The sequence below is a fragment of the Rosa chinensis genome, chromosome 7 (genome assembly GCF_002994745.2).
Source record: "Rosa chinensis cultivar Old Blush chromosome 7, RchiOBHm-V2, whole genome shotgun sequence".
Lineage (NCBI taxonomy): Eukaryota > Viridiplantae > Streptophyta > Magnoliopsida > Rosales > Rosaceae > Rosa > Rosa chinensis.
Window position 1 is genome coordinate 46690764 of NC_037094.1, and position 15698 is coordinate 46706461.

The 15698-nt window shown below is 40.1% G+C and overlaps 1 protein-coding gene across 1 annotated transcript; it reads right to left on the reverse strand.

Moving 5' to 3' along the window:
* Window positions 1-9609: 9609 nt before the first annotated feature.
* On the reverse strand, window positions 9610-15265 carry LOC112176393 (tubby-like F-box protein 8). Its single transcript, XM_024314300.2, has 6 exons — window positions 14836-15265; window positions 14537-14638; window positions 13527-13951; window positions 13235-13322; window positions 11143-11275; window positions 9610-10580 (listed from the first exon to the last, which is right to left on the reverse strand). Exons 3-6 carry the CDS (start codon window positions 13872-13874, stop codon window positions 9866-9868), a joined length of 1284 nt encoding a protein of 427 aa, XP_024170068.1. The 5' UTR covers window positions 13875-13951; window positions 14537-14638; window positions 14836-15265; the 3' UTR covers window positions 9610-9865.
* Between the last annotated feature and the right edge of the window lie 433 nt (window positions 15266-15698).

Below are 15698 nucleotides of genomic sequence, written 5' to 3' on the forward strand. Positions count from 1 at the left end.
ATTACAGCTTCACGTAGAGAATTTTAATGACCAATATGATCAGAGAAATAAATAAAGATCAATACTTTAAGCTCAGTGAGTGGAGAGAGAACAATTAATACATGAGGTGCTGCAGTTGTTTGAAAGAATTCAAATCCTGAGCATCAATTAGGGTTTTAAATTCATTCGATACCTCCACTACGTATCATTAGGTCTCACTGGAGAGACATTAAGCATATCATTCACATGCCCACCAGGCAGGCTATATCATTGCCTTTTCCCCAATAACCCCAGAAAATTTGAAGGGATCAGAAGAAGTAAGAAACAAAAAGAAAATAACATCTCATGAGCCAAGTATATATGTAATGGAACTAACTACATGAATTTCAGGAGTCCCCTCTGTAAAAAATCCTGATCAAGATTACGTTTATCTCAGCTTCTTTCTTTCTTTGTAGCGAACTACTTGCTTCCTCCTTTTATCTTGCCCTATTCATTTCTGATTACAAGGAACCGTCTCTGTTTCGAATAATTTTTCCCTATCGTTTCAAACTTAGCCTTCACTCTGTTATACATGATGCAACTTATCATGGCGGTATGATAGCACAAATTCATTCAAGAAATGTTAAAAGAGGAAAATCTGGTAGACGCATGGAATCAGAAAATTCAAATAAAAGATCAAGGAAAGGGAAATACTTCTTATGCCCTCCTCTACCACCTTCGCTGCTCCTTCCAGATTTCGCACCACCATCAAGACTTGGAGCAGGCATGGCACTTGCGGCAACACCATCTGAGGCTGAAATAATTATGTCCTTATAAAATTATGAAACCTTTCAGAGGACAAACTGTGTAAAAAACATATACTCAACAACCGTAGTTTCACGTGTAAAAACCAAGTACTCAACAAGATGGAAAAGGGATAAAAGTAGAATACCAGGCCAGAGCTCTGCACCAATTTTTTTTTTCAAATATTGATCAAGCTGTTGTATGTGTGTATCAACCTGAACATTAATTACATAGAAATTATCAGGGGAAAAAAGACATTAAATAATGATACATTTTGTACAATTACTACAATTTTCAAAAGTATGAGCAGTTTAATTATTTTCTATTTTTTTTATAACGTACAGGAAAGCGGACAAGATATCCACAGAGAAAAAACATCTATGTACACCAGCTAGAACACCAATCATAACAACAGACCAATTTCTATACACTCATGTTGGGGAGTCTTTCTAATTACGGAACCAAACACACAGACTTCAACATAAATTAAGAGGTTGCAATTGCAGGATTTGAACTTCCTATCCCCACCATGATACCATGATAACTTCTATTGATTACTTCCCAAATGAATGGACTATTACAGTGCAAATCCCAAGTTCCTTATAAAAGATTAAAACCTCTGCAGCAGATGCCTTAACAAGAGATCTGGGATAACAATTTTCCATGCAAATTGTACTCGATAAATTGGTTCTATAGAATTAGTGCAGAAAACTAGAAGTGTAACATAGAGAACAATCAACAGAATAAGAAGAAAAAGAAGAAGATGAGAGGGAGATGGAGATGGAGAGGGAGAGAGATAGAGAGAGAGAGAGAGAGAGAGAGAGAGAGACTTACATTTGTGCTTAACTTCTCCACCTGAGACCCGGTCCTCATCTTCGGCGCATTTTGAAAGGGAATAAACCAAAATCAGAGAGTAAATTTGTTGCGATTCTTCTCTGCAACAAATCAACCAGAACACACAGATAAGATTAAGCAAATTCAGAAGCGAAATTAGATGTAGAAGATGATGGAATTCGTTAGAGATAGGGACCTTACCGGATTAAGAAGCCTTAATTTGATTCAGATCTTTAGCCATAGAGAGAGAGAGGAGGGTAACGCAAAGCGGAGCTTCAATTATCCATTAGTTGAAGGCGGATTTGGAGAAGTGAAGAGCGAGCACAAATTCGAACCCCAATTTCCCGCAGAGAGCGCTCTCAAAACACTGTTGAAGCGAGCACTCTGCCTATCCCGAAAAGCCATTGAAACGCCACCGCCGCTACTGCTCGTTGCCGTCGTCTTCCCATCTCACCCCATTGGACGGCTTGAGAATCGATGACATCGTAGTCGGCTCCCTGTAAAGGTGGAGGATTTGGGATTTAGGGATTTAGAGGGTTGAAATTAAGTGTGGAATTGGAAACTGGGGAGAGAGGGCTGAGAGAGGTTTCACGAGATAGAGAGCTTTCGCGGAGGACTGAGAGATTCACGAGAGAGATCGAGGTTTCACGAGAGAGAGAGAGGCGTTTCGGGGAGGCTATTCGAGAGAGAGGGTTGAGAGGCTTTGTATCGCGTGCTACTTCCTTTTCCCTTTGTTTCCTTTGGACCACAATGTAATTGACCTAGCAAAAAATTGTCAAAGTTACTCACACAACAGAAACTTCACCGACTGTCGTCTGAGTGCAGCACTAAAACTCAAAATGTGAAATCATGGAGGGAAACATGGCGCCTACAACATTTTGGCTCAAAATGTTGCCGCCCAGTTTCAAGTTCACACAACAGAAAATCTTAAATCTGTTGTACAATTTATACGACTTGCACTAGGCCTATCTAGGGGAAGACATTCAAGCAAGCTTCCTCAAACTTTGGTGCTCAATTTTTTAATCATACAACGGAAATAGTGAAATCTGTTGTACCTAGTACCCTAAATTTTGGTGTTTCAAGAGGCAACCAAGACTCCAAAGTGGAGGGAAATCTGTCGCTAAATTTTTTAAGACTCAGACGACAGACAATACTTAATTCCGTTGTGCAATGTAGTTCTGATAAAAAAGTTATCACTTTGTTGACATTCACACAACAGAACATCACTAATACCGTTGTACAATAGAGTTTACGTAAACACACAACAGATGATTTCTGTTCCGTTGTGTGATTGGTGTTGTGTGATGCACTTTTTGTAGTAGTGCCCCTAAACCTCAGGGGGTAAACTGAAATTAATCCTAATAAATATGAGAGGTCCAAATATCAAATTTAGTAAAAATCGCCTTATTTTAAAATGTCTTATCTGTTTTAGGGAATCAGAAATTGAGAGATAATCGCTGTGTATTCTCATTGATAATAGGGGCCTCTTTATAAAGAGGATTACAATGCATAGAGATAGAATCATACAAGGAAAGAGAATCTCTAGATTCTTCTAATTGAACCCTATTACCACTAGGTCAAGTAACCTAGAGTTTGGATTAAACACAAATAGAGATAGAGATATCCTTAAACACTCCCCCTTGTGTTGTCCAAACGCGGTGCTTCTCTCGTTGCCTTGTTACAAAACCTTGCCGAGTAACAAAAACCCAGTGGGACAAAAATAACCTCGGTCGAAGGGGAAAAATAGCACAACACACCCTTCATGATTCGAGACGAACATGTAGACATCTCCCCCTGATGTTTGTGCCTCCCCCTGATGACTACGATCATGGGAGTTCAGATAATTTCCGCAAGCCAATTCTTGCCACATGTTTCTCGAACGTGGATTTGGGCAATGACTTAGTAAACAAGTCTGCCATATTTTCCTCAGATTGAACCTAATTCACTTTAATCTTGAGGAACTTCTGTTGTTGCTGATTATGCTTGGTGTTATCACTTTTGATGTAGCCTTGCCTCATTTGTTCAAAACAAGCAGCATTATCCTAAATGCTCGTAGGCTCATCTGTGGTAGACTTCAAACCACAATTATTCGAACATGCGTAATTATGGATCCAATCCATATACATTCACGAACCACTTCGTGAAGAGCAATGATCTCTGCATTGTTCGAAGATATAGCGACTAGGTACTATGCTGTAGACCTCCAAGATGTCACGGTCTTTTCCCATGGTGAACCCTTGACCGGATTGGGAATGACCTTTGTGTGGGTCAGGGAGATACCCAACATCAGCAAAACCTTCCAAAACACATGTCGTTTTCGGATGGGGATAGTAGACGCAGACCAGTGTTGGCGGCGTACCTGGTGTGTGATGGGTCCGAATCCATCATCTCTTTGTAGGGATAGAATAATCTCATATCAATCGTACATCTCAAGTACTGAAGGATATCTTTTACACCAATCTAATGGCGTCGCGTTGGCTCAGAGCTATATCTTTGCTAACAAGTTCATGGTAAATGAGATGTCTGGTCTTGTGCATTGTGCTAAGTGCAACAATGCGCCTATTGCACTTAGATATGGCACTTCTGCCTCTAGCACTTCTTCGTCGTCATCTTTTGGACGGAATGGATCCTTCTTTGGATCAAGACTACGGACGACCATTGGGGTGCTTGAAGGCTTAATCTTATCAGTGTTGAAACGCTTAAGCATCTTTTGGGTATAAGCTGATTGATGAATTAGGATACCATCTCTACGGTGCTCAAGTTCTAAACTGAGGCAAAACCGTGTTTTCCCAAGATCTTTCATCTCAAACTCAGATTTCAAGTGTTCAGCGGTTTCCCTTAACTCTTTAAGGGCTTCTAATGAAGATCATGTCCAACATGAACCGCGATAGAATCCGAAACTTGTTATGGAAACACGTGAGCATATCCCTTCCCAATCAAGTAGTCACTTTAGTGAGCGTTTCAACCTTTTTGTAAATGTGCTCTATGGTCTAGAGCTACTTGACTTTGGTAAATGAAGTTCACCATGAACCTTCATGTATATTCCATATCTAGATCCCTATAGAGATAAGTAGTGACCGCATTTGTAGGTTGCATGTTCAGTTATTCGGAAACTACCAAACTGACAAGGTAGTGGAGTGCAATGACATCCATTACGAGAGAATATGTCTCATCGTAGTCGATTCCAGAAAGTTTTGTGAGAAGCCTTGCGCCATAAGGCGAGATTGCCATCTCTTTTTCTCATCACGGTTTCTAACGAAGACCCGTTAGTCAATAGGTTTTATGTTAGGAGGTGTTGGCATCACTAGCTCGAAAACCTTCCTCTTCGTTAGAGAATCCATCTTAACCTGGATCGCATCTTTCCATTTAGGCCAAATTTCTCTACGTTGGCATTCATTCATCAACGGAGCGTGGTTCTATATCATTAGACTCAATAAACTCATGCGCAACAAAATGCGCAACTACATCATCAATTATGATGGAGTTTCTATCCCATGTCTCATGTACACTAGTGTAAGTTTCATAGAGCTCTATATTCTCAGGAATAGGTTTTGACGTTGAGGCGTCCCCCAACGATAACCATAACCTGGAAGATTCTCATGAGACGGATTTTGAGTGTCGATGATTCAAGGATTGGTTTGTGCCAATGTATCCTTTGAACCCACGGGCCTCCCATGCATCATAGCTGGGGCCATGGCCTATAACGCCAGAGTGCCACTCTCTTTGGCGTTGGCGCCATGCCTACCTCCGTGTAGGGTGGCGCTACGTCCTCTCATAGGGACATCCTTCCTTGCCGGCATGTTTGCAGCATATTTGTGTGATCTCATCACTTTAATAGGGATCAAGATGAGACATAGTGGGGACAGACCATGACAATTCCTGTCGTTCCTGTTGAACATCTGTGTTCTTATCTCCCCCGAACAACGGGAAGACTGTTTCATCATAGTAACATCCGCAAGTCTAGCGGTAAGGAGATCGCCTTGCAAGGGCATTAAGTGGCAGACGATTGTAGGAGTCTCAAATCCAACTGAGTTGCCCATTCGTCTGGAATGACCTATCATAGTGCGCTGTGGCGGCGCAATGGGCACGTAAATGGCTCACGCAAATGTGCGTAAGTACAAAATACTTGTACCCAGTCACTAGCTGTAACGCAGGGGGACATTGAGTGGTGGTAGGTCGTAGACGAATTAGCATAGCTGCATGCGATATTGCATTACCTCAAGTGGATATAAGGAGAGTGGTGCGTATTGCCAATGTCCAGACTATCATCGTAGTCGTTTCCGCGAGACCAATTGGGTGTAGGGAATATGATGTCCAATATCAGTCCCAATGCAATAACCATCGAAAGTCTTCGATGTAAACTCTCCAGCATAGTCAAATCCAATTGACGGAATATGATGATTTGGGGAGTGAGCCTGTTGTCATATGATATGTGCTAGGAGTGTAGCATAAGCAGTATTACAAGTGGAAAATGGCACGACACGTGACCAATGTGTTTGCGTGTCAACCAACATCATGAGATATTTAAACATCCACAGGTTGGTTGAATCAGTCCATAGAATCCCCATAGATTTGATGTAAGAACAGAATGAGTATTTTCATATCCTTTGAGTAAGACGGTCTTAGTCCTAAGTTCCCGAAGGAACTGGCTTTGCAAAAAGAGAGAGAGGCTTTAGAAGCAACCAACCAATGAGATTTTTGGTTGGGTCTGAGCAAAGGAACTCATCTCCGTTCTCTATATGCGTTTTCGCATGGAATCCGTTGGCTATTCATAGGGCATTTTTTCCTAAGAGCGTAGAAAAGCTCGTAATTATAAAGGAGTCATAAAGAAGAGAACTCAACTTTTTTTAATAAGCCAAATGGAATTACATCATCATTTCTTTTAACCAAAGAAAATCTAATCCAATAAACTAGTTAATGCAAAACAATGGTAGTCGTCTAACTTCTTTCAGAAATTCCAATGTAAATGTGACTAGGTGAGTAGAGAGATGTCGGTGGAGCAAAGCTCGCTTAAGTACCACTTATCTCAAAACCTTTCTAGACATCACTTTTACATTGAGTACGCCTACTTTGAAGAAAAACTAATATCATTGGCATCTACTACAACAGTAATATGGCAATGGCCTACATCTCTTGGAAAATAAAAAAAGACTTAATCAAAATCGCCAGTTTCTGGGTCTTGATCCTTGTAGTCTTCCACCCTTAGATCGAGATCTCCATCTTGATCTTCTTGTTCCATGTAATTTTCTTCCCTTGCTTCACGATACGTCTTGTATGCGTTTGCAACATTCTGGGGTGCTGTACATGCTTTGGCCCATTGTTTAGTTGATCCACATCGAAAACAAACATCATTATGGTCAGGCTCCCTTGATCGAGGCGCCATTGGGGCACGATTTGGACGACCTATGCTCTTAGTGGCGTTACCACCATGGTCGGAGGCTCCGCCTCTCTCTCTCTTCACAGGTTGACCTCCACGATTCCATGCACGCCTCTCTTGGCAATTTCCTTCCTCTTTAGGGCGAACATATGGACCAGAATGTCCAGAATTGTCCCTACTCTTAGGGTTTCACTCCTTTCGTCCTCCATTGGGGGCGCGACTATAGTTAGACTCCGGAATAGGCTTAGTTCCCACGGGTCTAGCATTATAGTTCTTCACAAGAATATTGTCGTGCTTTTCAGCTACGTTCATGGCGCCAATGAGCTCATGAAACCCTGCGATACGTCCTGCATTTACATCAATCCGATAATTCTTTGAAATCAACAGTGCAGAGATGGGGAAGGTAGAGAGAGTCTTCTCGATCAACATCGTATCAGTTATGGCTTGGCCACAAAACTCCATCAGAGACTTGATACGAAGAGCTTCCGAGTTATAATCAAGCACAGACTTGAAATCACAAAAGCGGAGGCTATGCCATCGCACTTCTAAATCAGGAAGCAGGGAGTCACGAACGTTGCCAAAACGCTGCTCAAGTTCTACCCATAGCTTTCTTGGGTCTTCCTCATTGAGGTATTCATTTTGGAGCACGTCATTCATGTGCCTTGTCATGAGAATTATGGCTTTAGCTTGTTTTGCTTCAAAAGCAGTAGCTTGCTCAATGGAGAGCACGTTCTGACTAGGCTCTTGGATGGCTTCCAGAAGTCCATCAGCCTTAAGATGTTGGCGCACATCTCGGACCCACCTATGGTATCCTACGCCTGTTGTCTCTAGTGGAACAAAGTTCAACTTGTTCAGGTAACTCATCCTGAAAAACAACACAAGATTAGGGTTAGTTTAGGAGCGAAAAAGGCTACTACGAAAAACTATTAAATTCTTGAGCGTAGTAGCTTCCAAGAAATTAGGGATTTTCTGAGCGTAGTCGCTTCCAAGAAAAATCCGATTCCAAGAGGGGTTTTGGATTAGATCGAAACAACGATGTATGTGGTCGATCGTTTTCTTCTCAACAAACTCTAAGTTTGGAGGACTCTACAAGCTCCAAGCTTGGAGTGAGCACGAACCCCCACAGTTCGGCTTTTGGTCTCCCCTATGAAGAAGAAAGGGGGGTAGAAGAAGGGATGTTGGAAGTCCCCGAGAAAAAAAGAAGAAAATAAAAAAATTTAAAAAAAACTTCAAAAACAGGGAACTTTTACAAAAAATTACCTTAAAAAGTGGCTGGAAATCTTAATCGAAAAATTGGCCGAAAAGAAAAATGTCGCCGGAAGTTACTGTAGATAGCCGGAAAAATCATTGTAGATGGCCGGAAAAGTCGCCGGAAAATGGTCAGAAAAGTCACCGGAAAATGGCATGAAAAAGCACCGGAAAATGGCCGGAAAAATTGCCGAAAAGTTGTCGGAAAAGTGTTGACTGGCCGTTGACCGGAGGTTGACCGCAAGTGCTGACGTGGCAGGCTGACTGGACGCCTGCGTGGACGCTGACGTGGCAGGGAACTCTGCGGCTTGGCTGATGCACGTGGGTTCCGCTGTGGGCTGCACAGGTTCTCTTATTTTTTTTTTTCTTTCTGCCGGTTCAGGTCAGGTGGACGCCGGTGGCCGGTTCGGTTGAAATTAGGCTGGTTCCGGTGGTGATTTTTCAAGTTCCGGATTCTGGGGACGAGGTGCAGCTACTGACAAAAGGTGGCAGTGAAGGGTGGACGGGAGGCCGGTTTGAACACTTCCGGTGGCCGGTTCAGGTTGATTCCGGCCGGTTTTGGGGATGGCGCCGCCGGTTCTGGGTTCCTGGGATTGAGAGCTTCAAGGTAAGCGCCGGTGGTTTCTGATATTTGAAGGTTACGAATTTAGGGTTTCAAGGTTAGGGCTCGTGCTGATAACGTGTTTTAGGGAATCAGAAATTGAGAGATAATCACTGTGTATTCTCATTGATAACAGGGGCCTCTTTATATAGAGGATTACAATGCATAGAGATAGAATCATACAAGGAAAGAGAATCTCTATATTCTTCTAATTGAACCTTATTACCACTAGGTCAAGTAACCTAGAGTTTGGATTAAACACAAATAGAGATAGAGATATCCTTAAACATTATCATGTTAATAGATTTAACATTAAACTGACCCTTTCCAAAGTGTGTTCTTATCGTGGTGACCCGATGATATGGAACCAAACTAATATATCTCAAACTAAATCCTTATAATCTCCTTCGGATCGATATTCATGTCGTGTACAACTATACCAGGTCAAAGGGCCAGCCTGTTAGCAGGGTCAAAAACTCAATTTTAAAAAGAAAAAAGAAAAAATTGATGGCCTTTCATTAAGAAGAGAAGTCAGCCAGATTTTATGGCAAACCGCGCGGAGCTGTTGAAAGTTGACTAGATAGAAAATTCAGAAGGAAACTGGCGTTACAAGATTTCAATCAAGCAATGAAGAAGTGCATGACCCACCGAAAAACCACCTTCCCACCACCACCACCACCAAGGTCAGCAACATGAAAGTGATATCCACCAGCATCAAATGGTCACTACCATCCATTAAAAGGGGAAATGGGTTGTGAAAATGAAAGCATAACTAAATGTACAAGAATGAACAGACAAATGCAGATGGACATTAATGAATTGATTGACAGAAGGTCATGGGTAACAACACTAGGATGTGGTATCAAAGCGACGTTATACCCTGTTACCCGGGCAGCAATTGAGTTTTACAACAGAACAACCAATTTCCTATCCTAATAAAACTTGAAAGACAAGGTACACAAATAACAAGGAAAAAAAAAAACGTGAACAGAATGCTTGCCATTAGTCTCTTCTGCTTACCATCTATCCATTTATTCTTTTCTCTATTCACAAGCCAATTTGGTGTCAAAGCTGCTCAGGCAAATTGCAAAAGCCTGAAATGCAGATAAAGGATAACGATAATCCATAGTGAACATGTCTTTACCAACCTTGCCAAACTGCAGTATTATCTTATCAAGCTCAGGGGGCGCTGGCTGAGATGGAGTAGGTGCAACAACACTTGGTGCAGGCTGAATTGCAGCAATCAACTGAAAGTTCTTAACAGAAGCAACAGTTACCCGGCCTCGGAAGTTTAGGCACCAACACTGTAATTGTTCATGCCATCGTGGGGGCTTGTTTTTCAAAACCAATGGTCTTGTTTTGCTATCCTCCACATCATCCCGCGGCCCACCGATTTCAGAAAACCGTGCACTACTGAACTCAACTGAGTGGTCGAGAGACTTTGAGAAAGAGATACTTCGGAACGAATCTTCTAGGGAGCGGGAAAGGAGTTCCGGTTGGCCGGGGACAGTTCCTCCCACATCAAGAGAAGATACCGGGATAGAATGCATCATGCAATGCATCCTTCGTGGGCCACGAGTGCCTAACACATTTAGCTCGTAGGTTATTTGAGCAATGTTGTAGCTGCCAGTTGGGACTTTTGGGGAGACCTTTTTGGAAGTAAACCTACGGCTCGTCCGTCCTGGGGGCGTAATATGCTCAGAAGTGCATGCAGGCTGCGTATCATACACGATGAATTTTGTGCCAAGAAAGTTTGATCTGGGACATGAAACAAAAAATGATTACTTGAAATAAAAATTTCTAAAGCTTCCACATATAAAAAAAAATTATAGCTCCGAGTAAAACAATACATAAACATAACTAGATTAACTGTCCTTGTAAGTCCCATCCTGTCATAGTTATACCTACTTCAGCATAGAAAACATCTATTTGTGCTTCACGTTCAATCTACTCAAGACGTGACAAAAAGATAGGTGATCTAAACGAAGAGGGAAGATATTTTTGTGGTCTAAATAGGAAATTCTGTTTGCACTGAGAAAGTTCCGACCAATTCATTCACTTCATCTTCTACAATAGCTTCCTCCAAACGAAGAACATCAATGGTGATCCCCAGTAAGCAAATTAACAAGAGATTTTTTAATGTACTTGTTTACAAGTATATATAGACCAAAAACAAAACCAACAGACGATTATAGCTAATAGGTATTTAAAGTTTTTAAACCAAACTGCTGGTCTGAGAAATGAGAAACACAGGTATCGTTTAATTGTTTGTACTTGTGAAACTCGGAGATTTTTCGGTCTTTTAAATTCATGTTCTCACCTTAGCTTTCCAATGTAAGTGTTGCTTGATCTTGAAATGTTGTCAGCATCCATAGAAATAACATATTCTGTACAAGTAGTTCGTCGAGTCCTCTTTGCCGAAAGAAGGAACTTTCCATTTTCAACTAGCAAAGCTGCAGAATTGTGGAGACGAGACAAAAACACAAATTATGTTCAGAATCCGAAGGCAAACTTCAGAGAAACACATATGACAAAGTAACAGTACCGAAAACAATATATGGGTGGTCTTCATCAAGCGAGCATAGCAATTTATGATTTGAAAATGGCAAAAATTAATTATTAGTTTAAAGAAGCGACTGCTAAACATATATGCCAGCGTTATACTCAGACTCATGATTTATAGTACATTTTTGTGGAAGAGTTGATATTAGACATGAAAAAGCACATGTGCGCGCCATATTTTGACTTATTTATAATCCTGCAGAATGTTAAGGTCTCATGCAGTTTAGGGAGTTATTTTTCTTTAAACTTCTTGCTATTTTGCAGGCTATCGAAGCTGAAAAAAAATGCATAGATATATGTGCATTGTAAACTCACCAAGTGAGGATTTTAACTTTATCCCCTATCTAAATATTTTCAGTCATTGTGTTTGAACCATAACACACCCCCAGACCATGAAGTATCAAATAAAGCTTCTCATGCTAAGGATTATACGAGCTGGCACATTTAGCTGTGATTTCAATACCATCTGAACTTAAAGGGTACTCAAAAGAAACATCTATACAAACTAAATTATTATTTGGAAGTCCCTGGACAAAACTTCTCCCATCATTTTGTGATCCAAATATACAGGAAAAGAAAACAAGCAGTAACCTAAATAAGCAAGTAACAAAGATGCACGAGATATGTACGTGGTTTGGTATCCATAGGAAGCAAAACAAAGTCTTTTACCGTGCAAAGTAACGGGATTTGAGTGAACAATTTCAAAGATTGGTTACAAGCACTCTTTTGGAGTCACTCAAATGCATTACTATTCTAACTCTTCTCACTCCTAGTGAGGCTCCCATCTTCAAACTATGATAAACAACATGGTGAAGGAATGGAGGTTTATACAGGCTTTCAGACTAGGTGAGATCATAAAAAAGGCTATCCTCAGTGAGATAGTTTATTTATTTCCATTATCAATGTGATTAATGAAGATTCGACGAGATAACCACAAATGAAGATTTGTCTAAAATCCCAAAGTCTTCAATCTATTTACCAGATCACAGCAAATCCTCACATACCACGACGTGGATTACAGAACCCAAAACATGGTACATTGTGTTTTGGTTCCTTTACTTACTAAATCTATGACCAACCAAAATGCATTGCTTGATTAAAAAGAACACATTATGCAAATATATGAATTCTCTATGGAAGTACATACAATGATAAATATATTTTACTAATATTACTACAATGATAAACCTAAGCCTCCCCCACACAACTACTGCATGAAGTAAACTAGCGCAAACCGCACCATAGGCAACAATGCTTTCATGAATTATATTCATGTTCATTTCATGATACACTTAAAGTAGGGAACCCAGAAATGGCTACTTTTCAACAAAACAATATGGCTAGGATAAAGAGATCAGATATGCCTATTCAGTTGACAGCAGACAATGCACCGACTATGGACTAAAACACTTGATAGAATACAAATTCATTCTGATAAATTGATGTATACATGACAAGCATGAAAACTTTCTCTTTCTAGTTGACCGTATATAACCGGAATCTCATTCAATATGGTGTAAATTGCAGATATATACATACATATATATAGACACACACCTAACATAATTCTTCAGCACTTTTGCAAGCAAGGACCCCACCCCCCCCCCCCCCCCCCCCCAAAAAAAAGAGAAAAAAAAAAAAAACCTATAATGATTCCCAAATTGAACACTTAAGTAGTTCAATGGAAATTCAAAATATGCTGATAAATGTAAAAATTAGATTACTGGATGCTAAACCAATACTGATTCACTCATAACAATATATATGGGGGAGAGAGAGAGAGAGTAGTGAAGATGGTTATGGATGGATAAACTAATGAAGCCAACAACAATGTCAGAAAGTATACTCACCAGGACTAAGACATAAATACAGGTGGTATGTTAGATTAGATTTATCCCTTTTAATGAAGCACTGAACGAGTCCATCCCGTGGACCTGGCTGAAAAAGCAAACAAAAATGAATTGGTAAGTGTCATAGCCAACATCATAGGATGACCAGCTGCTCTAGACTATAATCTCCGGCTGAATGCAACTTGCATGGAGCCTTAGTAACTTCTATTTCAATGGAGACTTGGCAAGAAAAACATATTCCATTCAAACATAAGATGCACATTGCATTCAAATGGGTTGGAAGGAATCGAACCTGCTTCAGTGAAACTGGAAAAGTAAGCTTCCCGCAGATCTCAGGACTCTTAACAATTTCTTTGCACATCATTCTCCAAGAACGGCAAACTGAAGCACATGCAACAACGTGCTTTCGAGAAGGCCATGTGCTCTCACTCTCTTCCAGCCTCCTGATTACATCATACAATAGTTCTGGTGGGAGGCTAGCCCAACGACTGTTCTGAACAACAAGAGGCGGGTCATGCAAATCATTTAATGATCCATGAGATTTTCCTCTATGATGGCCCATCAGCCGGACTTCAAAACCCCGTCTAGATAGGCTTCCAATGCCATCCCTAACATCACGAACTATGCTACGGAATGACATTCCTACTTGTGCACAAGAAAATAAATTATGTCTCTCCTTCAAAATCCTCTGATTTTCCACTTGGGTTGTACCAAGAGCTGCCCCACAAAAGAAAAGAATTGTGACTCACTTGCCACGCAAAATAATCTTCATAGAGAAAAAGATAGATATAATACAGGAAAGGCAACAAAAAACTGAAAGAAAAAGAAAAGTGGAAAAAGGCAGATTCATATGGGCTATAAAGTAGACTAAAGAGCTAAACTTTAGTGTTACTAATATACCTTCAGGATCTAGAAACCCTATCTTGAAGATGAACATAAAAGAAAAAAGGCCAATTACCGTATAAACAAAAAAAATTACATAGCTCCCATCAAAAAGTACTAAAACACTGGATATATTTAAAAAGAATTGTGGTATCAAAAGAATTGTTTAACTTCATCCCACTAGAAATCTAAGCCCATGTTCACTATAGGAAAAGAAATTGCAAACCAAAAGAACCCTCATTTAGAGCAATTAATCATAGACAAAATCTCAACTTGGAGAACAATTAGTCATTTCTACATGATGATGGAAAGGGTCAGAATTTAGACCTGTTGTTCATGATAATTAGTTTTCTTCAAAATTATTTTCTATGTCTTCACTATAAATGGATTACAGAAAATGATAAACATAAATAGACTTACCGATCACACCAATAAAAAAAAATTAAAAAAAGCCAGATAATCTGAGCTTCAGCTGGTCAAAGTCAAAGCTGCTCCATTGCTTGATTACAGCAAGCCAAAGATCTGCAAGGAAAAATAACAGTAAGACTTGGCAAAGCTCAAGACTTTAGTAGAATACTTCAACCCTTGAAGTTCCTGGGGATTTTCTCAAGAAAACCCAGGTGGAGAAACCTAAAATTCTAAGCATATTCCTCAACAGCTCAGAATAATAAATAAAAATAAAAAATAAAATAAAAAACAAACATAGAATAGATCTGCACCTCAAAAACCAGCTCTGCAGAGACAAACAGAGCACAGTCCTTTCTGGGTTCTTCTGTTCTCTCCTTTGGGTTTGCAAATTACAAAGAGAGATCAAGCAGAGCAGAAGAAGAAGAAAAGGTAGGTCTGGTCAGAAAAAGCAAAAAACCACCTTCTTCATTATCATCAATCACTACTCTTTCAACCTTTTTGGGCTCTCTCTCTCTCTTTCTTTCTCACACACAGAGCGGACTCCAAGCCCACATTAAATTGAGTTCACGAAGCAGGAGAAGAAAAGGGAGACATGATTTTCTCTTTTGGGTTCTCTCTGTGTGGGTGTGGGAGGAGGCGGTGGTGGTGGGTACTTTTATATTTGATTATTCAAAATGAACAGTGCCTGGTCTTGGGTGTAAGAAAGAAAGAAAGAAATACTAAATACCTGTTGTTGTGTCTGTGACTGTGTATGTTACGTTTGGTGTGGTATTTTAATATTCCCACATCCCACTCATGCTCATGGTCGATGATGACCAAATGGGGCTATTTGACTTTCTCATTATATCAGCAGCTACAGCTTCTGACTTAGACGTCTGGCGAGGAACAGGGTTTTGTTCTCCTATGTTCATCATCGTCTCACTTTCCCAACTACATCCACTAGATTCTCCCATGTGACCTTATCTTTTGCTTCCTTTCTTTTTTCATCTTTTCCGTTTGATCCTTTTTATAATTTTGACTTTATTACAAGAAAGAACCCTTCAACTTTTATAAATTAATAAATTTTGTCCTATTAAAAAAATAGAAAATTACACACAAGGGTCTTTTTAAAACTTAAATTAGCCATAAGGCCACCTAACATTTTTTGTCATCATAAGGTCACTTGAGAACTCAA

Bases quoted from the DNA above. Each gene is read 5' to 3' on its own strand.
- LOC112176393 (XM_024314300.2), bottom strand. From the start codon at position 13,874: ATGTCATTCCGTAGCATAGTTCGTGATGTTAGGGATGGCATTGGAAGC. The intron at 11,276-13,234 runs GTGAGTATACTT...ACAATTCTGCAG, and splicing joins GTATTTATGTCTTAGTCCTG to CTTTGCTAGTTGAAAATGGA. The intron at 10,581-11,142 runs GTGAGAACATGA...TTCATGTCCCAG, and splicing joins ACTTACATTGGAAAGCTAAG to ATCAAACTTTCTTGGCACAA.